At 44.0% G+C, this 24,935-nt stretch overlaps 1 protein-coding gene across 6 annotated transcripts in view; it reads right to left on the bottom strand.

The window, feature by feature from the left end:
- The window catches only part of LOC122540867 (membrane frizzled-related protein-like), a 79,758-nt gene that overhangs the window by 35,329 nt on the left and 19,494 nt on the right, over positions 1-24,935 (bottom strand). For all 6 annotated transcript variants that reach the window (XM_043677083.1, XM_043677080.1, XM_043677078.1 and 3 more), the window contains 3 exons: positions 22,606-22,800; positions 16,731-16,959; positions 10,461-10,591 (listed from right to left, as the gene is read on the bottom strand). In XM_043677083.1, coding sequence (XP_043533018.1) covers positions 10,461-10,591; positions 16,731-16,959; positions 22,606-22,800 — 555 coding nt within the window. The remainder of the gene's footprint in view (positions 1-10,460; positions 10,592-16,730; positions 16,960-22,605; positions 22,801-24,935) is intronic.

A 24,935-nucleotide genomic window follows, 5' to 3' on the forward strand; every position in this document is an offset into this window, starting at 1 on the left:
CTATAATTCCCCATTGCTATAATTCCCCACTGCTATAATTCCCCACTGCTATAATTCCCCATTGCTTTCTCTACGACAGTTTCTCAGTTAGAATCAACTCCCAAGCAGTCAGCACTCTTTACACCTACAGCACAAATTGCCATGATGATATGAAATTTGACATTCTTGGATTTTTCCTGATGGATGTGAGATGCCTCTTTTCAGTGATTCTTTTATTCCATAAAGGATATTAGAAAACTAAATTTTGGGTGAAAATCCTGGAATTCCCTCCCTAATGGTTTTGTGTCAATCCACAGCAGGTCGACTCTAATGGTTCAAGAAGACAATAAACACTGCCCCCCAGTGACACCCACATCCCACAGCACAAATACATTTAAAACTGGATTTTTCTGACAATCAACAACAGTTTCATGAGCATCATTAGATCATTAATTCCAGATTTGTATTGAATTCAGATTCCACCATCTGCCACAGCAGAACATGAACTCAGGCTCCCAGAACATTACCTGGGTCTCTGGATTAATAATCTAGCAACAATACCACAAGGGCCATTGTCTCCCCTTAATGTTCAAGTCTTTCTTTCTTTCAAAATGACTCTTTAAAACTCTTGGAACTGTATCATTCAAACAAAATGTATGAATCCATCATAATACTAATGATTTCGATGTGCCCAACTCTGAAACATCCTCTTTGCCTGAATACTGAGTCTCAGCAGGAGAGGGGCCTGGAGGCATCCCATCAGCTCTCAGGTAAACATAAAAAGGGAAGGCATCCTGATACCAGGAAAGAGGCAGCGTATCAGGGAAAGGACAGAAAGGGGATGTGGGGGTGGGGAAACAGAAAAAGCCACTTATGGAATAGGAATCTTGTTTGCTAACATTACTTAAATCTGTGGTTCTTCACTTATTTTTCCAAATTTTATATAATAATTCCATTTTCTTCCCAGTACATTTGTTGTGTTGTTGCTTCTTTGTATATGACGTTAGCACAGGTCATTATACAGGAGGAATATCATGTAATCTGCTCATAGTTAGGTTCAGCAACTGAGCAGCTATCTCCTATTCTGAGTTTGATGCAGACAAGTAAAGTGCCTCTACACTGTACAATTGAGCACTTTTCTGGCAGATGCATCACAGGACTAGATTTAAAGTGAGGGTCCCTTAACTCTTATAAACTGAAAATAAAGCTCTGGCTGCATTGTCCTCATCAAAGTGTTGCAGTTCAGGTTTTGCACAGGGTTAACTATAGGGTAAAGCTCCATCTATTCTTTAAAACTGAAAGTTAACTTCTCTTTACACTGTCCTCATCAAACATTCCCAGGATAGGCACAACACATGGTTAGATACAGAGTAAAGTTCCATCTACATTGTCCCCATTAAACACTTCCAGAACAAAGTTAAAAATCACACAAGACTAGGGTATAGTCCAAAAGGTTTAACTGGAAGCACACTAGCTTTCAGAGCGCCGCTCCTTCATCACTAACTTCCAGAACAAGTATTGTATAGGATGGCTTAGATGCAAATTTAGTAACAGACTAAAAATCTCTGTAGTACCCTGTCAGGAATTCACAGGGTAGGAACAGCATTGGTAGGAGTTCAGCTTTATCTAAGACTGGATTATTCATTGCCTCTTTCATGGGGCTGTCACCGCAGACTTGCAGACACAGCAGGAAGCACATTCCACATTGGAAAAATCACTCTGCTCCCAAGACCAAAACAAACAGAGACACTTCCTTGAAAAATTGGAACATTACCAGTTGAACTATGGAACTGACCCCTCCCTTCATTGTTCTGTTAAACTTAAAACATTTAAGAGACCAATGAACAGTTCACTATGTTGTCTTTTCAGATATAGTTCGACACTTCACATCATCATAATGGGTGTACTCACCAGAGTCCCCAAGCCCAACATGCTACTGTAGTAGCAGAACATCAGGAAATTATAGAGAGCAGCCACAAGGGTCTGGGACCAATCTGGGAACCTGGAAAGGTGCAGTCTGGGGATGGTCCAAGAATGGAGGATAAATTAGAGGATGAACAGTCTGGGAATTGTCTGGAATAATCAGCCTGCAAAAAAGTTCACATTCAGCAGTCTGGGATAAGCAGCTGTTTGGCTGTCGTGTTGCCCTCCATGAAGACAGGTGCCTGGCTTTATGTGATGGGTGCATGTACAGAATAGTATGTACAGTGGATTATGTAATAAATAAGGGCACAAAGTGAGAAAGACCTCTTCATGGAATCATACAACAAAGCAGGGCATTCAACACATTGTGTCTGTGCTAGTTATTTCAGTTCAAAAATAAAATCAGAGATATGCACATCCCCAATTGCCCTTATGAGGGTGGTCGAGTTGCTTTCTGAAACTACTGGAGTCGATCTGGTCTAGGTACACTCAGTGCTTTGAGGAAGGGAGATCCTGGCTTTTGGCCTGGCAACCATGATAGTACGAGAGTTGGAATTTAACTTACAAGTGGTGGCGTTTACATGAGTCAGCTGCCCTTGTTCTTATAGGCACTAGAGGCTGGTGGAAGGTAAAGTCAAAGAAGGCTTGAGGAGTTTCTGCAATGAACCTTGTAGATGGTGCACACAGCTGCTCCTGAGATAATGGAGGGGATGGACGCTGAAGCTGGTGGAAGGAACACCAACCAAACAGACTTTCTCAAGTATTGTCATAACTACACTTATCCAGACAAGGAGGTTGCAGATGGCACCAATATTGGAGGTGGAGTGGACACCGAAGAAGGTTACAATGGGACCTTGATCAGATGGGCCAATGAGCTGAGGAGTGGCAGCTGGAGTTTAATTTAGATAAATGTGAGGTGCTGCGTTTTTATAAAGCAAATCTTAGCAGGACGTATACACTTAATGAAAAGGCCCTAGGGAGTGTTGCTGAACAAAGAGATCTTGGAGTGCAGGTTCATAGCTCCTTGAACGTAGAGTCTCAAGTAAATGGGATAGTGTAGAAGGTGTTTGGTATGCTTTCCTTTATTGGTCAATGTACTGAGTACAGGAGTTGGGAGCTGAAAAATGTGTTGCTGGAAAAGCACAGCAGGTCAGGCAGCATCCAAGGAGCAGGAGAATCGACGTTTTGGGCATAAGCCCTTCTTCAGGAATCCTGAAGAATTTCTGAAGAAGGGCTTATGACCGAAACATTGATTCTCGTTCTCCTTGGATGCTGCCTGACCTGCTGCGCTTTTCCAGCAACACATTTTTCAGCTCTGATCTCCAGCATCTGCAGTCCTCACTTTCTCCACAGGCATTTGGAGGTCATGTTGCGGCTGTACAGGACATTGGTTAGGCCACTTTTGGAATACTGTGTGCAATTCTGGTCTCCTTCCTATCGGAAAAATGTTGTGAAACTTGAAAGGGTTCAGAAAAGATTTACAAGGATGTTGCCAGGTTTGGTGGATTTGAGCTATAGGGAGAGGCTGAACAAGCTGGGGCTGTTTTCCCTGGAGCGTCGGAGGCTGAGGGGTGACCTTATAGAGATTTATAAAATCATGAGGGGTGTGGATAGGTTAAATAGACAAAGTCTTTTCCCTGGGATGGGAGAGTCCAGAACTAGAGGGCATAGGTTTAGGGTGAGAGGGGAAAGATATAAAAGAGACCTAAGGGGCAACTTTTTCACGCAGAGGGTGGTACGTGTATGGAATGAGCTGCCAGAGGAAGCGGTGGAGACTGGTACAATTACAGCATTTAAAAGGCATCTGGATGAATACATGAACAAAAGGATTTGGAGGGATATGGGCCAAGTGCTGGCAAATGGGATGAGATTAGGTGGGCATATCTGGTTGGTTGGGACAAGTTAGACCGAAAGATCTGTTTCTGTGTTGTACATCACTATGACTCTAAGTTGAAAGTATTCCATGATATTCTAGTTTGTGTCTTGTAGTTAGTGGGCAGGCTTAACATCCCCTGTTCATCAGTACCTCTGGTGTTCAGAGCGATTAAAATGAGGTAGTCATTCCAGTCTTGATGAATAAGTTATCTCTGAGATATGAATATCAATCGGTGAGTATCAATGTGATCCTTCTCATTGTTGAATACCACAATAACGTTACCATGACGTGGGATCACACTTGAGTGAGGTACCTGATGTCACTGGTTAGGAACCTTGGGAAGGGGAGGAATTGTGGTCATCCCTGGCACTGAAGCATGATTGATGCAGGAGGACAAAAGAAGGACTTGCATGTATGTAATAACTTTATGTCTCTTGGAATTGTTTGATATTACTTCAAGAGTAATGAGAGTTGGATTGACTGTGTGCAGACGGATACAATAGACAACAGCAAGTCACCAGTTCCTTCGCACTTTTATTTGAATTGAATTCACTGTCATGCAAAGTCAAAACCACTCGATTAGATTAGCTTGAAGTGCAGTGACTATTATTCAGTTCTGGATGTAGGTTTGCTCGCTGAGCTGGAAGGTTCACTTCCAGATGTTTCATCACCCTACTAGGTAACATCTTCAGTTGGCCTTCGTGCAAAGCACTGTTGATAATTCCTGCTTTCTATTTATATGTTTGGAATTCTTTGGGTTGGTGATGCCATTTCCTATGGTGACATCATTTCCCATGGTGACATAATTTCCTGTTCTTTTTCTCAGGGGGTGGTAGATGATCAAAGTTTGTGAGAAGATTTGTAGCTCGGGTGCTCGTTGCTGTGGTTCTGTTCGCCGAGCTGGAAGTTTTTGTTGCAAACGTTTCGTCCCCTGTCTAGGTGACATCCTCAGGGCTTGGGAGCCTTCTGTGAAGCGCTTCTGTGGTGTTTCCTCCGGCATTTATAGTGGCCTGTCCCTGCCGCTTCTGGTTGTCAGTTTCAGCTGTCCGCTGTAGTGGCTGGTATATTGGGTCCAGGTCTATGTGTTTGTTGATGGAGTTTGTGGATGAGTGCCATGCTTCTAGGCATTCCCTGGCTGTTCTTTGTTTGGCTTGCCCTATAATGCCCTACAGCAGACAGCTGAAACTGACAACCGGAAGCGGCAAAGACAGGCCACTATAAATGCCGGAGGAAACACCACAGAAGCGCTTCACAGGAGGCTCCCAAGCACTGAGGATGTCACCTAGACAGGGGACGAAACGTTTGCAACAAAAACTTCCAGCTCGGCGAACAGAACCACAGCGGTGGTAGATGAGGTCTAACTCGATGTGTTTGTTGATGGAGTTCCATGGGTTGGAATGCCATGCTTCTAGGAATTCTCATGCATATCTCTGTTTGGCTTGTCCTAGGATGGATGTGTTATCCCAGTCAAAGTGGTGTCCTTCCTCATCTGTATGTGAGGATACTAGTGAGAAAGAGTCATGTCGTTTTGTGGCTAGTTGGTGTTCATTTTTCCTGGTGGCTAGTTTTCTGCCTGTTTGTCCAACATTGTATTTATTATAGTTCTTGCGCGGTATTTTGTAAATGACATTAATTTTGCTTGGTGTCTGTATAGGGTCTTTCAAGTTCATCAGCTGCTGTTTTAGTGTGTTGGTGGGTTTGTGGGGTAGGTAAAAACAATGACTGCAGATGCTGGAAACCAGATTCTGGAGTAGAGTGGTGTTGGAAAAGCACAGCAGTTCAGGCAGCATCCGAGGAGCCGGGAAATTGACGTTTCGGGCCAGTCTCCCCAATGTAGGGGAGACCGCATCGGGAGCAACGGATACAGTAGATGATATTAGTGGATGTGCAGGTAAAATTTTGATGGATGTGGAAGGCTCCTTTAGGTCCTTGGATGGAGGTGAGGGAGGAGGTGTGGGCGCTGGTTTTACAGTTCCTGCGGTGGCAGGGGAAAGTGCCAGGATGGGGGGGTGGGTCGTAGGGGGGCGTGGACCTGACCAGGTAGTCACGGAGGGAGCGGTCTTTGCGGAAGGCGGAGAGGGGTGGGGAGGGAAATATATCCCTGGTGGTGGGGTCTGTTTGGAGGCGGAGAGGGGTGGGGAGGGAAATATATCCCTGGTGGTGGGGTCTGTTTGGAGGCGGAGAGGGGTGGGGAGGGAAATATATCCCTGGTGGTGGGGTCTGTTTGGAGGCGGAGAGGGGTGGGGAGGGAAATATATCCCTGGTGGTGGGGTCTGTTTGGAGGCGGAGAGGGGTGGGGAGGGAAATATATCCCTGGTGGTGGGGTCTGTTTGGAGGCGGAGAGGGGTGGGGAGGGAAATATATCCCTGGTGGTGGGGTCTGTTTGGGGGTGGGGGGAATGTCGGCGGATGATTTGGTTTATGCGGAGGTTGGTAGGGTGGAAGGTGGGCACCAGGGGCGTTCTGTCCTTGTTGCGGTTGGGGGGGTTGGGTCTGAGGGCGGAGGTGCGGGATGTGGATGAGATGCGTTGGAGGGCATCTTTAACCACGTGGGAAGGGAAATTGCGGTCTCTAAAGAAGGAGGCCATCTGATGTGTTCTGTGGTGGAACTGGTCCTCCTGGGAGCAGATCCGGCAGAGGCAGAGGAATTGGGAATACGGGATGGCATCTTTGCAGGAGGTAGGGTGGGAGGAGGTGTAATCCAGGTAGCTGGGGAGTCGGTGGGTTTGTAAAAAATGTTGGTGTCAAGTCGGTCGTCATTAATGGAGATGGAGAGGTCCAGGAAGGGGAGGGAGGTGTCACAGATGGCCCAGGTAAATTTAAGGTCAGGGTGGAATGTGTTGGTGAAGTTGATGAATTGCTCAACCTCCTCAGGGGAGCACGAGGTGGCGCCAATGCAGTCACCAATGTAGCGGAGGAAGAGGTGGGGAGTGGTGCCGGTGTAATTACAGAAGATGGACAGTTCTACATAGCTAACAAAGAGATGCCAAGGGGTCTGAGTAGTCTGGCAGTCATTTCCGAGATGTCTTTGATGTAGGGGAGAGTGGCTAGGGTTTCTGGGTGCATTTTGTCTGCTTGTTTGGGTTTGTTGCTGAGAAATCTGTGGACTGTGTTCATTGGGTACCCATTCTTTTTGAATACTCTGTAGCCAAACAGAGACATGTACAAGAATTCCTAGAAACATGGCATTCCAACCAGACCTGTATCAACAAACACATCGACCACCCCCTGAGAAAAAGAACAGGAAATGATGTCACCACAGGAAATGATGACACCACAGGAAATTACATCACCAACCCAAATAAAACTCAAACATATAAATAGAAAGAGGAATTATCAACAGTGCTTCGCCCGGAGGCCCACTGAAGATGGTACCTAGTAGGATGACGAAACGTCTGGAAATGAACCTTCCAGCTCAGTGAACAAACCTACATCCAGAACCTCAACCTGAGCTACAAATCTTCTCAAAATTCGCTAAGATCTATGGGTGCAAAACGCTAAAACTGGCCCAAAAATGGGAAACGAATGCCATCCGACAGAGTGCCACCCGCGAACAGCTGTACTTGCTACACGAATGCCTAAGGAAGCAGGTACGACCTAAATGTCTTCAATACAAACCTCCCCTTAACACCCCAATAGCCAAAAGAATAGCAGAGCAAAACAGCCGCAGAATGCTGAGAGAAATGATTAATGATGCCACAACAGATTCCGTAAAACAATTGGGAAATTTTGAACCAAAAATCTTCACTCACTCATGCAACAGACCGTGGTGAAAATGTGTTGCTGGAAAAGCGCAGCAGGTCAGGCAGCATCCAGGGAACAGGAGAATCGACGTTTCGGGCATAAGCCCTTCTTCCTGAAACGTCGATTTCCTGAAACTTTTCCAGCAACACATTTTCAGCTCTGATCTCCAGCATCTGCAGTCCTCACTTTCTCCCCATGCAACAGACCGTGAAAGGGACAGACAGCGACAAACACAGAAAATGAAAAACTAGACCTGCAGAAAAAACTAGACAAACTTACACAAAGTAACAAACACTGACGACACAGAAGCTTGGACAAAAAAAACCTATCTGACCAACCCTTACCAGACACTGAGAAAGCTGTTTTAGTATGAGGATTAAATTACAACTGCCAGGATGCGGACAAGAAAGATTTCTTAGCAGCACTAAAAGACAACCAACTCACAGAAGAAACCCAGCAAACTATCAGACAGGTATGTGCAGCAACATTAGGCAGAAAAAAGGAAGGAAACACACTCAAACACAAGAAAGGAAAGCACAGCGCCAGAGCCCCGGGTTCAATTCCCGCCTCAGGCGACTCTCTGTGTGGAGTTTGCACATTCTCCCCGTGTCTGCATGGGTTTCCTCCGGGTGCTCCGGTTTCCTCCCACAATCCAAAAATGTGCAGGTTAGGTGAATTGGCCATGCTAAATTGTCCGTAGTGTTAGGTGAAGGGGTAAATGTAGGGGAATGGGTTATGCTTCGGCGGGTTGGTGTCAACTTGTTGGGCCGAAGGGCCTGTTTCCACACAGTACATAATCTAATCTAAGTAATCTAATCTAATCACTGGAAAGACTTAAAAAAGATAAAAACATTGTTATCCTACGCAGACAAAGGACACTTGACAGTCATTCTAAATCAAAGAGACTACATTGAAAAAGCGAATGCACTACTTACAGATACCAACACTTACCGACAAGTGGCGATAGACCCAACCCCACAACTAGAGAACCAAATCACAGCCCTACTCACAAAACTTCAGAAATCTGGAGAGATAAATAACACCAACTTCCAAAAAATGAAACCAGATGGATCCAACATACCACGTTTCTATGGATTACCCAAAATTAACAAACCAGGAGCCCCCCTCAGACCCATAGTCTCACGACCTGGAACACCAACTTACAGAGTGGCCAAGGAGCTACAACAAAGACTAAAACACTTAGTAGAAGACTCACACCACTCCATCCACTCCAGCCAAGAATTTCTGAAGACCATCAAAGACACTAAGACAGAAGAGGATTAAATAGTGGTCTCCTTTGATGTAACTGCCCTGTTTACATCAATCAACATTAACCTGGCCAAGGAAACACTGACTACATTATTAGAAGACCCAAAGACACATACACTTAACACCATTAACTTAATCAGCAAGGACAGTATCATCAAGCTAGTGGACCTATGCCTTACCACACACTTCACCTTCAACAACAAAACCTACAGACAAACCAACAGAACACCAATCTCCAATATCAGGGTTCTTAGCAGAGGCAGTAATACAGAGACTCGAACAAACAGCTCTGCCAACTATCCAACCCAAACTTTGGGTCTGCTACGTGGGTGACACCTTTGTTATCACTAAATGAAACAAGTTAGAGGAAACCTTCAAGACCATCATAATACCCTTACTGCCATAAAATTCACTAAAGAGGAGGAAAACAACAACAAACTTCCATTCCTAGATGTCACAGTAGAGCAAACAGCCAATGGGGAACTTCAAACTAGCGTCTATAGAAAACAACACATACAGACCAAATACTGAACTACAGAAGCAACCATCCCAACACCCACAAACAAAGCTACATCAGAACATTATTTCAATAAGCCACCACGCACTGCAGCACAGAGGAACTACGCAGAGCAGAGGACAATCACCTATACCATGTATTCAAAAAGAATGGGTACCCAATGAACACAGTCCACAGATCTCTCAGCAACAAACCCAAACAAGCAGACAAAACACGTCCCAGAAACCCTAGCCACTCTCCCCTACATCAAAGCCATCTCGGAAATGACTGCCAGACTACTCAGACCCCTTGGCATCATGGTAGCCCACAAACCCACCAACACACTAAAACAGCAGCTAATGAACTTGAAAGACTCTACACAGACAACAAGCAAAATTAATGTCATTTACAAAATACCGCGCAAGAACTATAATAAACACAATGTTGGACAAACAGGCAGAAAACTAGCCACCAGGAAAAATGAACACCAACTAGCCACAAAACGACATGACTCTTTCTCACAAGTATCCTTACATACAGATGAGGAAGGACACCACTTTGACTGGGACAGCACATCCATCCTAGGACAAGCCAAACAGAGATATGCATGAGAATTCCTAGAAGCATGACATTCCAACCCATGGAACTCCAATAACAAACGCATCGCGTTAGACCTCATCTACAACCCCCTGAGAAAAAGAGCAGGAAATGACATTACCGCAGGAAATGATGTTACCACAGGAAATGACATCACCAACCCAAAGAAACCCAAACATATAAATAGAAAGCAGGAATTATCCACAGTGCTTTGCCCAGAGGCCCACTGAAGATGTTACCTAGTAGGGTGACGAAACATCTGGAAATGAACCTTCCAGCTCAGCGAGCAAATCTACATCCAGAACCTCAATCTGAGCTACAAAACTTCTCAAAACTTGCTACTATTAATCAGTGGTAAAGATATCAGCTATCGTGTGCAAAGAGAGGAATGCTTAATGTATGTGGTATTGGTTGAGCGGATGAACATTTCCAAGAAGTGGATGTCAATATAAATCCCTTTGATCTAATTATAATGATAACCATGGAATCAGTAGGTAAGACTGCCCAACCCCCGGCCCTGCCTGCGATTATTCACATCCATCCCAAACCAGCTGGAGCAGATTTCAGTTCCACTTACTGTCACTTGATGCAATTATCCAGTATCGTGCTGTGAAACCATGTCCAGCAACACTTGCATCTGACACAAAAGAAACTTTAAGCCGACTCGTGTTGGTATTGACAGTGGGAGGTACAACATTTCCACATAACCTGTTGAGAGGGAAGCACAAAGTGTTACAAAAAACGAAGTCAGAATACTCATAACCTTCCTCACTAGCCAGCTCGTGTTTATTCTGAGGTCGATGAGGTTAATGATCTCAACGAAGTTCATAGCACATCGCCTCCTGTTTATTTATAAATGCAGTGAAAAGCAATAATTTATGAATTTACACAAACTCTAAAGATTAATACTGAATATAATAATATAATAATGCAGAGTCTGGAAATCTGAATTTCGTTTTTCTTAAAAATGCCAACTTTATGAACATACTTATGTTTAGTATACCTATTTCCTGTTGAGGTAGCTACTATTCTGTTCATTAGAACTGACAGAAATTTGCTGATTCCTGTAATAATGCCAATTTCACTGACACATGGCGTTTCCACAGCCTTTTTTTATTCACTCAAGGGATGGGGTGTCACTAACTGAGCCAGCATTTATTGCCCATCCTTAGATGCCCTTGAGTTGGACAATAAATGTTGACCCAGCCAGTGGTGCCCACACCCCATGAGTGAATAAAGCCATCTTTTTCTTTCCTAGTTCTGCATAAAAGCTTCAAATCAATTTAACATTTTCCTGGACAGTTCAGTTCAGTTCTCGCTGCAAAGAAACATTTTATTTTTTTTTAAAGATGCCATTTATCACCACAAGAGGGAACATGCTCACACTGTGATCTTATAGTCCTCAAGATTTCTCAGTTACTGGGTCGGTAGGAGGATATCATTACCTGGAAGAACATGGGTAAAGGTGTATTAAAATCCATTTGCCGACACAGTGGTAGTGGGAGTGGCGTGTTTTTGGTAATCACAACCAAAATGTAGAACTACAAGTTAGCAATTTAATTTCCTTTTTAATTTTTCAGTTGAACCTTCCTCCACCACACTATCAGGATGCACATTCTAGACTTATACCCCACATTGTGTGAATTTTTTTTTCATATCAGCCTTTGCTGCTTTTTGGCAGTTACTTTAAACGTGTCATCTCATTCTTCATCCTTTCAGAACTGGGAAAGTTCCATCCTAACTACTCTTGTCCAGATCGCTCTTGGTGTTATCCTGTTAGTTATCCATTTACCACCCGCAGGAAGCGGGGCAAGTCTGCTCTTCATGGTTTTGATGGATTTTGTGGTTCAGTACTAACTTCAGTCTGTCCTCTCTCCTGTTTAGATTAGAGTGGTGCTGGAAAAGCACAACAGGTCAGGCAGCATCCGAGGAGCAGGAGAATCGATGTTTCAGGCAAAAGCCCTTCATCAGGAAAGGGCTTTTACCTGAAATGTCGATTCTTCTGCTCCTCAGATGCTGCCTGACCTGCTGTGCTTTTCCAGCACCACTCTGACCTAAACTCTGGTTTCCAGCATCTGCAGTCCTCACTTTTGCCCTGTTCTCTCTCCTCCCTAATGAATTCTCCTTCCTGGGAAAAGCCAGCCCTCAAATGTATGGTCCAATGACATTAGCTGCTCTTTATCATCTCTGGAGCAGACCCTAAATGATTTCTAAAAGGACCATCATGTTTAACATTGTCACATGATTTAAAGTGTCTCTATCAGATTCCCTCTCAACATTCTCTTCTCCTGGGGCCACAGTCTGACCTTCTCCAGTTATTTGTAACTGGAATTCCTGAAATCTGAAACCATGCTCAGGAATCTAATTTGCACTCTCTTCAATGCTTTGACATTCTTACTATAGTGCCATACATAGAACTGGATGCAATATTCAGGCTGAAGCCAAATTAATGTCTTATATAATTTCAATATAACCTCCTTGGTCTTGTATTCCAGGTGCCTTTAATAAAGCCTACAATACGGTATGCTTTATCAACCACTCTCCCAGCCTGTCCCATTGCCTTCAATGACCTGTGCACATTAGCACTCAGGCCGCTCTGCTCCTGCAAACCCTTCATTATATGTTGTTTCTGCATGTGCTTCTTACCAAAATTCATTCTTTTTTATTTGTTCATGGGGCATGGGTATCACTGGCTGTGTTAGTATTGATTTCCCATCCCTGACCTGCCCTGGAGAAAGGCGGACAGCTGCAGTCTGTTTGTTTAGGTTGACCCCAAGTGCACTTAGAAAGGGGCCTTTAAGATTCTGAAGGAATGGTGAAAAATTTTGTCGTGATTGAAACCAGGTTGACCTCATTAACTACGAGGTCATTAATTGGGATCGCTAATCTGGGCCAATCAGGAAAGAGCTGGCTGACCCTATCTTGGAAGTGAACCCCAGACAATGTCAGCTGGCTGATATGGTCATCAGTAAACTGCCCCGTGACTGTAAGGCTGAATATCCTCCAATGCAGAGCCAGCTGATGAGGGAGTCCAAAGAGAGACAGAGAAACTGAGATGCTGCTACAGGGTCAGAGAGGAGGATGGAGTCCTCTCTCAGCTGGTCCATGACAAGCAGAGAGAATTGAAGCGTCTCATTTTTCCCCAATGCTTTCAAATGTCAAGTTCAGGTAGTAATTCATCATCAAGCAAAATACCAAATGATGGGAAAGCTGACCAGGCAGTGGTGTTACTGGCCTGGGATGGCTGCTGATATTAATGACCACTGTCAAAAACGTATTTTTGCCAAAGCAGGGACATGACTTCACCCCAACATGGGATCCCTGATCACCTGGAAACTTCTAAAGCTCCCTTCAACGGAATTACAGTCCTCGATCCGAGTGGTAACAGGATTGAGCACATTCTCATACTTACAAATGTTTAAACTAAGTTCACAAAGACCATTTCAGCCATGAGTAAAAGACATAAAAGAAACCAGGAGAAGCTCAGCTTGTTAATCTGAAAGTTTTGTTTGTGATGTCATGTGAATTGAGCTTTAGATCTCAGGCCCATTGGAGTGAATTGTCATGCATGGAGAAACAGAAACTGGAACAAGCTCTTTTTTGTTTGAAAGAGTGCAATAACTTGGATTGTACAAGGTTGGATTTTCTTTGTATTTCATGTATTGTAAATTAAATAAAATATAACCAGGAGATGAGAATCTCCACAGTTCAGAAAACTGCCTGCCAGCTGGCTGCCCCCAGCCAGTCTACTGGGCACCAGTAAATAAAGGGGACTTGGTGATGGGGTACTGGCCTCTGTGCACTTATCTCAATTTTCAAGTCAGGATATCGAGTGGTGATGTCCCCATATATTCGTTGCCTTTGTCCTTCTAGGCGTTAGAGATCATGGGTTTGAAGGTGCTGTTGAAGGAGACGTGGTGGATCTTGCAGATGAGAGATCCTGCTGCCACCAAGTGCTGCTGGTGAAGGGAGTGAGTGTAGGAGGTGCTGGATGGGGTGGCCATAAATAGGCGGTTTTATCCTGGATCATGTCAAGCTTCTTGAACGTTATTGGAGTTTTGCCAATCTAGACAATTGGAGAGAATTCCATCACAAGACTGACTTGTGCTTTGTAAATGTAGGTACAGATCCAGCAGACAGGAAGTGAGTTACTTGCCACAATGGTCCTAGCCTCTGAACTGCTTTTACAGCCCCATGGTATTTATATGGTAACCCACAGGATGTTGATGTGAATATCAAGGGGAAATGGTTAAAGTCTCCTTTGTTGGAGATGGTAATGGCCTGGTACTTCTGCGACATAAATGCTACTTGTCAGCCCAAACCTGGATCACAGAATCACAGGGAGAAAGTGAGGACTACAGATGCTGAAGGTCAGAGTCAAAGAGTGTGGTGCTGGAAAAGCACAGCCGGTCAGGCAGCATCCAATGAGCAGGAACATTGATGTTTGAAGCATAGGGCTTTTGCCCAAAACGTCGATTCTCCTGCTCCTTGGAATTTGCCTGACCAGCTGTGCTTTTCCAGCACCACAGTCTTTGTCACAGAATCACAGACTTATTCCAGTGCAGAAAAAGCTTATTAAGCCTTTCATGTCTTCAAGTAGGCATCTTCACTCAGTGCCATCATCCTGCCGCCTTCCTGCACATTCTTCATTTTAAACAACTACATCTTTCCATCCTGCCTCTATCACCCTCCGAGGCAGTCCGTGCCAAACCCGAATCATATCTCTTTTGGTTTTTTTTATTAATGCTTTAAACCTGTGCCCCCTCTCATGCTTGATCCTTTCATGGAGGGGAACATCTTCTCCTTCTTTACTTAGTTCAGTTATTACATAATTTTTTACTCATCAATCTATTTTCATAACTTAAATTCTTCATCCCTGGAATCATTCTTGTGAAATTCTTCCAGACTCTCTTCTTAATGCCCTCACATCCTTCCGTAAGCATGGTGCCCAGAACTGGACACAATATTCCAGCTCAGGCCATACTAGGGTCTTCTAAACATTTAACATAACCTCCTTGCTGTGATACAGTGTGTTCTTTTAATAAAGCCAACGACACTGTAGGTTTTGTTAACCATTCTCTCAACCTGCCCTATCACTTTTAATGATTATATAAACATTCATCCAGGTTCCTCTCTCCTATACCCCCATGATTTCATATTTTCTATTTTCTTCTTACCAAAATAAATCACCTCACACTGAACAGCTATCCACCCACTCCAACTTGTCCATGTGTTTTTGAAATTCTGTCCTTCTCACAGTTTACAATGCTTTGAAGTTTCCTATCATGTGCAATTTTTGAAATTGTCCTCTGCACACCTTGATCATTGATGTGTATTGAGATACACATGGGTCCCAGCGCTGAGCTCAGGGGAAGTTCACTAAAACAGCTGAAAAACATGTGTTAACCATCACTTGTTTCCTGTCACTCAGTCAATTATGTATCCACTTTGCTACTGTCTATTTTATCCCATGAGCTCTAACTTTGCTCCGCAGTCTGTTGTATCGCACTGTACCAAATGCCTTCTGGATGTCCATGCGCATCATGCTGGTGAGACTGCCCCTGCAGGTTGGATCTCCCTATCTAAGGGAGGGTAGACCTGCCATGGAGGGAGGGAGTGCAGCAATGGTTCACTTGGCTGATATTGGGGATGGTGGGACTGCCCCATGAGGAGAGGTTGGTTCAACTGGACCTGTATTCACCAGAGTTTAGAAGAATGAGTGGGGTTCTGACTGAAACATCTAAAATTCTAACTGGGTTGGACAGATAAAAGGACTCACTAGTTGAGTAATCTAGAACTAGTGTTCACAGTCTCAGGCAATTCCAGGGATGAAGAATTTAAGTTATAGAGTAGGCAATTTAGAACTGAAATAATGAAAAATCTCTTCATTCAGAGTGGTCAACCTATGAAACTCACTGCTACAGAAGGTGCTGGAGGTCAGGTCTTTGTACATGTCCAAGAAAGAAATTGATAAATTTTTAGATCTTAAACACATCAAGGAGTATGATGTTACTGCACAGAGGCCAGTGTCCCCCTTTATTTCCTTGTGTACAGTATACTGGCTGTGGCCAGCCAGCTCCAAGTCACTCCTCTAGACTGAGGAGATTCTACACCCCCTGTTTATATTGTTCAGCCAGGGCTTCCTAATTTGGAGAGAGTAAGGACTGCAGATGCTGGAAAACAGAGGTGATAAAATGTGGAGCTGGAACATCCTTTCCCCCTGCTCCTCTGATGCTATCTGACCTGCTGTGCCTTTCCAGCTCCACATTTTATCGACCCAGGGCTTCCTGACTGGCCCAGGTTAACTTACCTGAGTCAAGGATCCCGTAGTCAACAAAGTCCACCTGGTTCCAATCACTACAGGATACACAGAGAAAGCGAGAATATAGGAGGGCGGCATCAGCCATGATCATAATGAACCTGGAGGTTCGAAGGGTCAAACAGCCTCCTCCTGTTCCTAATGTCTATGTTTCTAAACCTCTCTGTTACTTCATCAAAATACTCCAGTAAGTCAATTGAGGATAACTTCCCATCAGGAATTTGATGCTTTCCAGGACTTCAGCATTTGGACATGGACTGCTTCAATATCTGACGTCACTAATGGTGCTGAACATTAGGAACTGGATGGAGAAGGTCAAAACAAGATTAGTAACACATGGGTTCAAACTGACAGGTTCAGGAACAATACTGCTTTGTACACACCAACTGATTTTACTCTCTATTAAATCCGTACAGTCAGGCAGGATGGAAATTTCACCCAGTAAGCTCAGATAAGATTACCCCAAATTCACTGGTGATCTCCAGTCGGTTTCTTTTTGAACAGAGTTTTGTCAGACTGCAGACTGACCTTGCTATCTGGTGAGAGTGAAGTCCATTCTCTGTCTCCTCATGGAGATCAAGCCAGTCAAAATGACACGGTGTCTTTCCTTCTATATTTATCGAGTTGACCTTAAACCTGATCACGTAGCCCGGTTCCGCCACAATGTACCAAACACAGACCAGATTTGCCGGATATTGTGCTGGATAACGGGGGCTGGAAAATGAACCCTCAGGAGTTTGAAAAATCTCACCACACACTGAAAAAGAGTAAGCATGAATCAGTGCAGCCATTGGCAACTTGACCTTCCTCCTGGTGCCTTCCTTTAACATGATAAGGGCGAGATGGAGCAGCAGCGTCAGTGATCAGTTCTGACTCAGATCCGTGGGTAACCTCAGAATCATAAGAGTCGTAGAGATTTCCAGCACAGACAAAGCCCTTTGCCCATCGAGTCTGCCCTGGTCAAAAACAACAACCTAACTATTTTAATCCTATTTCCCAGCACTTGACCCATAGTTGATAGTTCAATGTTATGATGGTTTCTGCCTTTGCCACACTTATGCGCAGTTAGTTTTAGATTCCCACTATCCTATCAGGGGAAAAGATTTCCTTACATTGTCTTTAAATCTCCTACCCTTAACTTAAATCGTGGCTCCTGGTCTTGATCCCTCCTCCCTAAATGGGCCCTATTCTTTCCCAAGTTGTCCTTTTAACCCTAATGTAAAATATTTAAGATTTCCTTTTACTTTACCTGCCATTATTCTTTCAAGCCCTCTTTTTGATATCTTAATTTCCTTTTTAAGTTTCCCCTTGCATATCTAGTTTCCTCTAGGACCTCACTGTTTGCCATAAACCTGCCTTTCCCTCCAAGCCTAACCCTGTACATCCCTTGTAGGATGTTACAGTTATTGCAGACGCTGGAATCTGTACTGAAAACAGAAAATGCTGGAGATCACAGCGGGCCATGGAATGAGAGTAAGCTTACATTTCATGTTTAGATGACTGCTCATTAGAGCTGACATGAAGTCTGAAGGGGGCAGCATTTATACAATAATGGGGTTTGGGTGGAATTCTGGGAGAGAGGCTGCAGATAGTACATAGATTAAATAATTGGAATGGGAGAGTGGTAGAACAATGGTGTGTCTAACGGTCAGGTAGTCCTCCTGGGATGGAGGGAGGGGAGAGAGGACATGGTGACAGTGAATGGAACAAGCTACAAGGAAAGGAAAGGAATGGGAGTGAGTTCACAATCTGAAGGTGTTCAACCTCGATATGGAGGCCTGAAGGTTGTAAAGTGCCCAATCTAAAGATGAAATGTTGTTCTTCTGTTTAATATCAAGTTGACCTCAATCAGGTCCCCCCTCAATCTCCTTTTTTCTAATGAAAACAATCCTAACCTACTCAACCTCTCTTCATAGCTAGCACCTTCCATACCAGGCAACATCCTCATAAACCTTCTCTACACCCTCTCCAAAGCATCTACATCCTTTTGGTAATGTGGCGACCAGAACTGTACACAGTATTCTAAATTCAGCTGAACCAAAGTTTTGTACAATTTTAACATGACTTGTCAGCTCTTATACTCAATACCCCATCCAATGAAGGCTAGCATACTATATGCCTTCTATCCACCTGTACAGCAACCTTCAAGGTACAATGGACCGGAATTCCCAGATCTCTCTGCTCATCAACTTTTCCCAAGGCTCTTCCATTTACCGTATAATAATTAGCTCTCGAATTAGACTTCCCAAAATGCATCACCTCACATTTGCCCGGATTGAAATCCATCTGCCATTTCTCCACCCAACTCTCCAGTCTATCTATATTCTCCTGTATTCTTTGAAAGTCCCTTATGCTTTCTGCTACTCCACCAATCTTCGTGTTATCTGCAAACTTACTGATCAGACCAACAATGCCCTCTTTCCAGATCATTCGTGTATACTACTCTCTGTCTCCTGTTGCTCAATCAGTTCTTTATCAACCTCGCTAGAACACCCTGCACACTATGTCCAACAAATCTGAACTCCTCCCTCCTACACTATCCCTCAAGCCACGTGTTCATCCTGCCTATTCTTTCATTTCTACCCTGGTTAGCACGTGGCACTGGTAGCAATCCTGAGATCCCTACATTTGAGGTCCTCCTCTTTAACTTCTCTCCTAGATCCCTGAATTCTGCTTTCAGGACCTCATCTCGTTTTTTACTTGTATCATCGGTGCCTAGGCGCACCACGACAACTGGCTGTTCGCTCTCCCTTTTAGAATGCTCTGCAGCCAATCAGTGACATCCCTGACCTGAGCATCTGGGAGGCAACATACCAACCGGGAGTCTCGTTTTTAACCACAGAACAGCCTACCTACTCCCCTCCCAATAGAATCCCCTATGACCATGGCCCTATGAGTCTTTTTCCCGCCCTTCTGAACAGCAGTGCCTGCCATGGTGCCATGATCCTGGCAACTGCTGCCCTCCCCTGGTGAGCCATCTCCCCCAACAGTATCCAAAATGGTATACCTGTTTTGGAGGGAGATGACCACAGGGGACACCTGCACTGCCTTCCTACTCTTTCTCTGCCTTTTGGTCGCCCATTCACTGTCTCCCTCAGCAGTTCTAACCTGCGGTGTGACCAGTTCACTAAACGTGCTATCCACGACCTCCTCAGCCGCTGCCAAATATATACTAAGTCCTTACCTTCCCAGCAACCTCCTGATCCCAACATCACCTCCACTCTGTCTCCTGCTGCTCCCAGACAGGAAAAAAGAATTATTTAATCTGCTCCATCTGTAGTCTCTCTCCTCCAGAACTCTACCCCTTCCCCCAGATAAATGCTGTCCTCCTCCACACTTCACATTAGCTCTGATAAAGAGTCATCTAGACTTGAAACGTTAACTTGCTCTCTCTCCATGGATGCTGCCTGACCTGCTATGATTTTCAGCTTTTTTTTAATTTCCTGTTCATCCCTTGACGTGCTGGGCTTCCAGGATTTGTTAGTGCCACTCTTTATCTTTGGCCCCATACTCTCTCTATTTCCTTTTTGAATGCGTTCCAATCCTGACAGATTTACCTATTTGTTCCCAGTCCACTCTGGTCAAATCATACCTACTCTTATTAAAATTGGCCTTTCTCCAGAATAGAACTTTGATAACAGGCCCATACTTGTCCATTTCTAAAACAATCCTGAATCTAACAGAGTCATGATCACTGTCTGCAAAATGCTCCCCCACTGTCACTTCAATCAGCTGTTCTGATTCATTTCCTAAAATTAAGTCCCTGGCATGGACGAGTTGGACGGAAGGGTCTGTGTCTGTTTCTGTGCAGCTCCCTGATGGCCACTGTCTTGTTGAGCCTTCTGTAAACTCTTCTGGAAATAGTTTTAAAATTCTGGTCCCTATAAACCTTTCACATGAAGACAATGCCAGTTAATGTTTAGCTAAGTTGAAATCTCCTACTATCACTACCTTATTACTTTTACACTTCTCTGCAATGTGCCGTTCTGCTCTTCTATTTCTCTCACACTGTTATGTGCCCTATCATACATTCCCAGCAACGTGATTGCTCCTTTTTGGTTTCCCAGTTCTACCCTTATGGTTTCATTTGAGAAGCCTTCTAAGACGTTCAACAAGGTTCCTATAGTAGACTGGTGCTAGAAAAGCACGACAGGTCAGGCAGCATCCAGGAGCAGGACAGTTGACGTTTCGGGCATCAGTATGAAGTGCTTATGCCTGAAACGTCAACTCTCCTGCACCTCCTGCCTGACCTGCTATATTTTTCCAGCACCACACTTTTCGACTCTGATCTCCAGCATCTGCAGTCCTGATTTTCTCCTCAAGGTTAGATCTCATGGAATACAGGAAGAATTAGCCATTTGGATACAGAACTGGCTCTAAAGTAAAAGACAGAGGGTGGTGGTGGAGGGTTGCTTTTCACACTGGAGGCCTGTGACCAATGACGTGCCACAAAGATCGGTGCTGGGTCCACTACTTTTCGTCATTCATATAAATGATTTGGATGTGAACATAAGAGGTATAATTCGTAAGTTTGCAGAGGACACCAAAATTGGAGGTGTAGTGGACAGTGAAGAAGGTTACCATAGAGTACAATGGGAACTTGATCAGATGGGTCAATGAGTTGAGGAGTGGCATATGGAATTTAATGTAGATAAATGTGAGGTGCTGCATTTTGGAAAGGCAAATCAGGAGAGGACTTTTATACTTCATGGTAAGGTCCTGGGGAATGTTGTTGAACAGAGAGAGACCTTGGAGTGCAGATTCATAGCTCCTTGAAAGTGAAATTGTATGTAGATAGGATAGTGAAGGTGGTGTTTGGTATGCTTGCCTTTATTAGGCAGTGCATTGAGTACAGGAGTTGGGAGGTCATGTTGCAGCTGTACAGGACATTGGTTAGGCCACTTTTGGAATATTGTGTGCAATTCTAGTCTCCTTCCTACTGGAAGGGTGTTGTGAAACTTGAAAGGGTTGAAAAGATTTACAAGGATGTTGCCAGGGTTGGAAGGGTTGAGGTACAGGGAGAGGCTGAATAGGCTGGGGCTGTTTTCCCTGGAGTGTCAGAGGCTGAGGGGTGACCTTATAGAGGTTTATAAAATCATGAGGTGCATGGATAGGGTGAATATTCAAGGCATTTTTCCGCAGAGTTGGGAAGTTCAAAACTAGAGGCTATAGGTTTAGGGTGAGTGGGGAAAGATATAAAAGGGACCTAAGGGGCAATTCCATGTGTATGAATGAGCTGCCAGAGGAAGTGGTGGAGGCTGGTACAATTACAGCATTTAAAAGGCATCTGGATGGGTATATGAATAGGAATGGTTTAGAGTGATATGGGCCAAATGCTGGGACTAAATTAATTTAGGATATCTGGCTGCATGGATGAGTTGGACCAAAGTATCTGTTTCTGTGCTGTACATCTCTATGACTCTGTGATATCCTGGTTTACTGCTTGAATTGATTCCCTGATTTAAATTACAACACACTATCCTTGTTTATCTCTTTCCCTGCCTCACCTGAAGACTCCATATCCTGGGATATTGGACTCCAAACCTACCTCTCTCTCAACCATATCTCAGTGAGAACAGTTACATCATATCCCCATGTTTTATTTGTGATCTCAACTCCTCTGTCTCGTTCATCAGATTCCTAGTCTTAGAATCAATATCATTTGTTTTCCTTCGCATTCAATGACCCTTCCTCAGGACTAGTTCATTCGGTGTGTAACCGATGGGACGAATGGCAATGAAATCCCTTCACCTGGAGCACCAAGGAAATGAACAAGTTAAAACAAACTAGCACCTGACCAGCACTGACCAATCAGAAACCGGACTCCCTTTCTTCCCCCTTGTGATGTCAGCAGGAGGCTTCCCTGGCTGTGGGCTCCCTATCCAGAGTGGCATGGTGGCTCAGTAGCTACCTCACAGCACCAGGGATCTGGGTTTGATTCCACACTCAGGCAACTGTCTGTGTGGAGTTTGCACATTCTCCCCTGTGTCTGCAAATTAGGTGGATTGGCCATGCTAAATTACCAATCATGTCTCAGGACATGCAGGCGAGGTGGACTAGCCCTGGGAAATACAGGGATTGAGTGGGATACTGTTCATAGAGTTGTACCCGAAGGCCTGAATGGCCTACTTCCACACTGTAAGAATCCTTTGAAAGGAATGTGCCTGAATGGAAATTAGGCCCAAGAACCTCCATTCTTGATTTTAAATCTTTCCCAGTTTAGGCTCCTCCCTCTGGCTCCTGCTGCTGACTCCTCCTGAAAGGAACGTGCCCGAATTGAAACTCAAAAAATTAATTCATTGGTTGAAAAAGAATATTCTGAAAAATTGAGGTGAGTGAGCAAGAGACTGGAAGGGTCAGCTGTGTATAAGATGGAACATCCTACATGGGTAGGGATACTTACATGGTGATGGTGTAAAGATCTGGGATGCTGCAGTAACTGCTGAAACACCAGGAAGTTCCAGGATCACATTCTTGGAGCTGGTAGTAGTACCAATGGAAGAGACTGTAAAGAGGCTGATGAAGGGCTGGTTACCATCATTTTGGGGAGTGATCATTTCCCCAGACTGATTCTCTGATGATTCCTGCATAATATATTCTATAAAGAGAAATTGAATGGATCTGGACAATGTTATCCATATTGACCATAGCAACAGAGTTAGTCAGAGCTGTGGAATAATGCAGAGTTTTGGATACCTAAGTTGCGTTCTGGGTTTGGGACAGTGTTGTTGAACCCACCCTTCCATTCAAGTTTGTACCCAGGCTACAAATGATGGAGGAAGACAAGAAAGGAAAGGAAAGGTTTGTGATGGACAGAGGTGGTTGAACCTCATGGAATCTGGGCTAGTATATTAGACAGAACCTCTAGTATTTGGGCACATTGAACACAAAATCTAGGCTGATTCTCTAGTGCAATACTCAGGGAATTCTATGCTTTTTGAGGTGGGGTCTTTTTGAAGAAATATTAAACTGAAGCCCTGTAATCCACCTCATAAAATCATAGGATTCCCTGAGTCTTGTACAAGAGAATCAGCCTAGATTTTGTGTTCAATGCGCCCAAACACTAGAGGTTCTGTCTAATATACTAGCCCAGATTCCATGAGGTTCAATCACCTCTGTCCATCATGAACCTTTCCTTTCCTTTCTTGTCTTCCTCCATTATTTGCAGCCATAAAAGAGAACATGACACTCGGCAATGAAAAATTTGGAATCCTTTCCTAACGTTCTGGCCAATATCTATTTCTTGATCAACATCACTGAAATGGTGATGTTAAATGGTCATTACCTCATCACTGTTTGTGGAGTCTTCTTGTGTGCAAATTGGCTGCTGTATTTCCCAGATTGCAACTGTAAAATATTTCATTGGATGTAAAATGTTTAGGACATCCTGAAGTTGTATCAAGAATTAGTTAGTGTAGATCCTTTCTTTCTTTAAGGCATTCTTGTTTATATGGCAAGTTCTCCATGCTCTCTTTGCTAACGACGTAGGAACAGTCAACACATACAGGTACATCGATGGAAAGCTTCAATGTACCTGTTGGTGAATCACACATGTGAGGTTGATGGTGAAGGTAACAGCCTGTGGGAAATTTAGCTAGTTGGATCTTGAATTGGCTGAGTGGCGGGAAGCAGAGGGTGATGATCGATGGGTGTTTTTGCGACTGGAAGCTCATGTCCATCAGGAGTCTGCAGGGGTCAGTGTTGGGGCCCTTGCTGTTTGTGGTCATGTAGAAATAAATTAGACTCGAGAGTTGATGGGTAAGTTTGTGGCTGATATGAAAATTGGCTGGATGGTAAATAGTGATGAGGATAGCCTTAGATTACGGGAGGATATAAATGGACTGGTCAGCTGGGCTAATCAGAGGAAAATGGAATTCAGTCTGGATAGGTGGGAGGTGATGCACTTGGGCAGGATGAATACATGATGTAAGGTAGGATTCTGGAAGGCACCAAGGATCAGAGGGACTTTGGTTCTTTAACGTGGCAGGACAGTGGATTACATGGTTAAGAAGGATTTTCTTAGCTGAGGCAGAGAGGTTATGAGCATGGAGGTGAGGCTGGAACAGTATAAAACATTGGTTAGGCCACAGTTGGAGTACTGTGTGCAGTTCTGGAAGATGTGATTGCAGTGGAGAGGGTGCAGAGGAGATTTGACAGGATGTTGCACAGGCTGGAAAAATTTAATTATAGAGAGAGATTGGACAGACTGTTTTCACTGGAGCAGGGGTGGGGGGGGAATGATTAAGGTGTAAGGTTTGAGATGTATAGGATGATGAGTTACATGGACAGGTTTGAGATGTATAGGATGATGAGGTACATGGACAGGTTTGAGATGTATAAGATGATAAGGTACATGGACAGGTTTGAGATGTCTAAGATGATGAGGTACATGGACAGGATAGAGATGTATACGATGATGAGGTAAATGGACAGGTGTGAGATGTATAAGATGATGAGGTACATGGACAGGTTTGAGATGTATAAGATGATGAGGTACATGGACAGGTTTGAGATGTATAGGATGATGAGGTACATGGACAGGTTTGAGATGTATAAGATGATGAGGTACATGGACAGGTGTGAGATGTATAAGATGATGAGGTACATGGACAGGTTTGAGATGTATAAGATTATAAAGTATATGGACAGGTTTGAGATGTATAAGATGATGAGGTACATGGACAGGTTTGAGATGTATAAGATTATGAGGTATATGGACAGGTTTGAGATGTA

Source organism: Chiloscyllium plagiosum, chromosome 36, assembly GCF_004010195.1.
Source record: "Chiloscyllium plagiosum isolate BGI_BamShark_2017 chromosome 36, ASM401019v2, whole genome shotgun sequence".
Classification (NCBI taxonomy): domain Eukaryota; kingdom Metazoa; phylum Chordata; class Chondrichthyes; order Orectolobiformes; family Hemiscylliidae; genus Chiloscyllium; species Chiloscyllium plagiosum.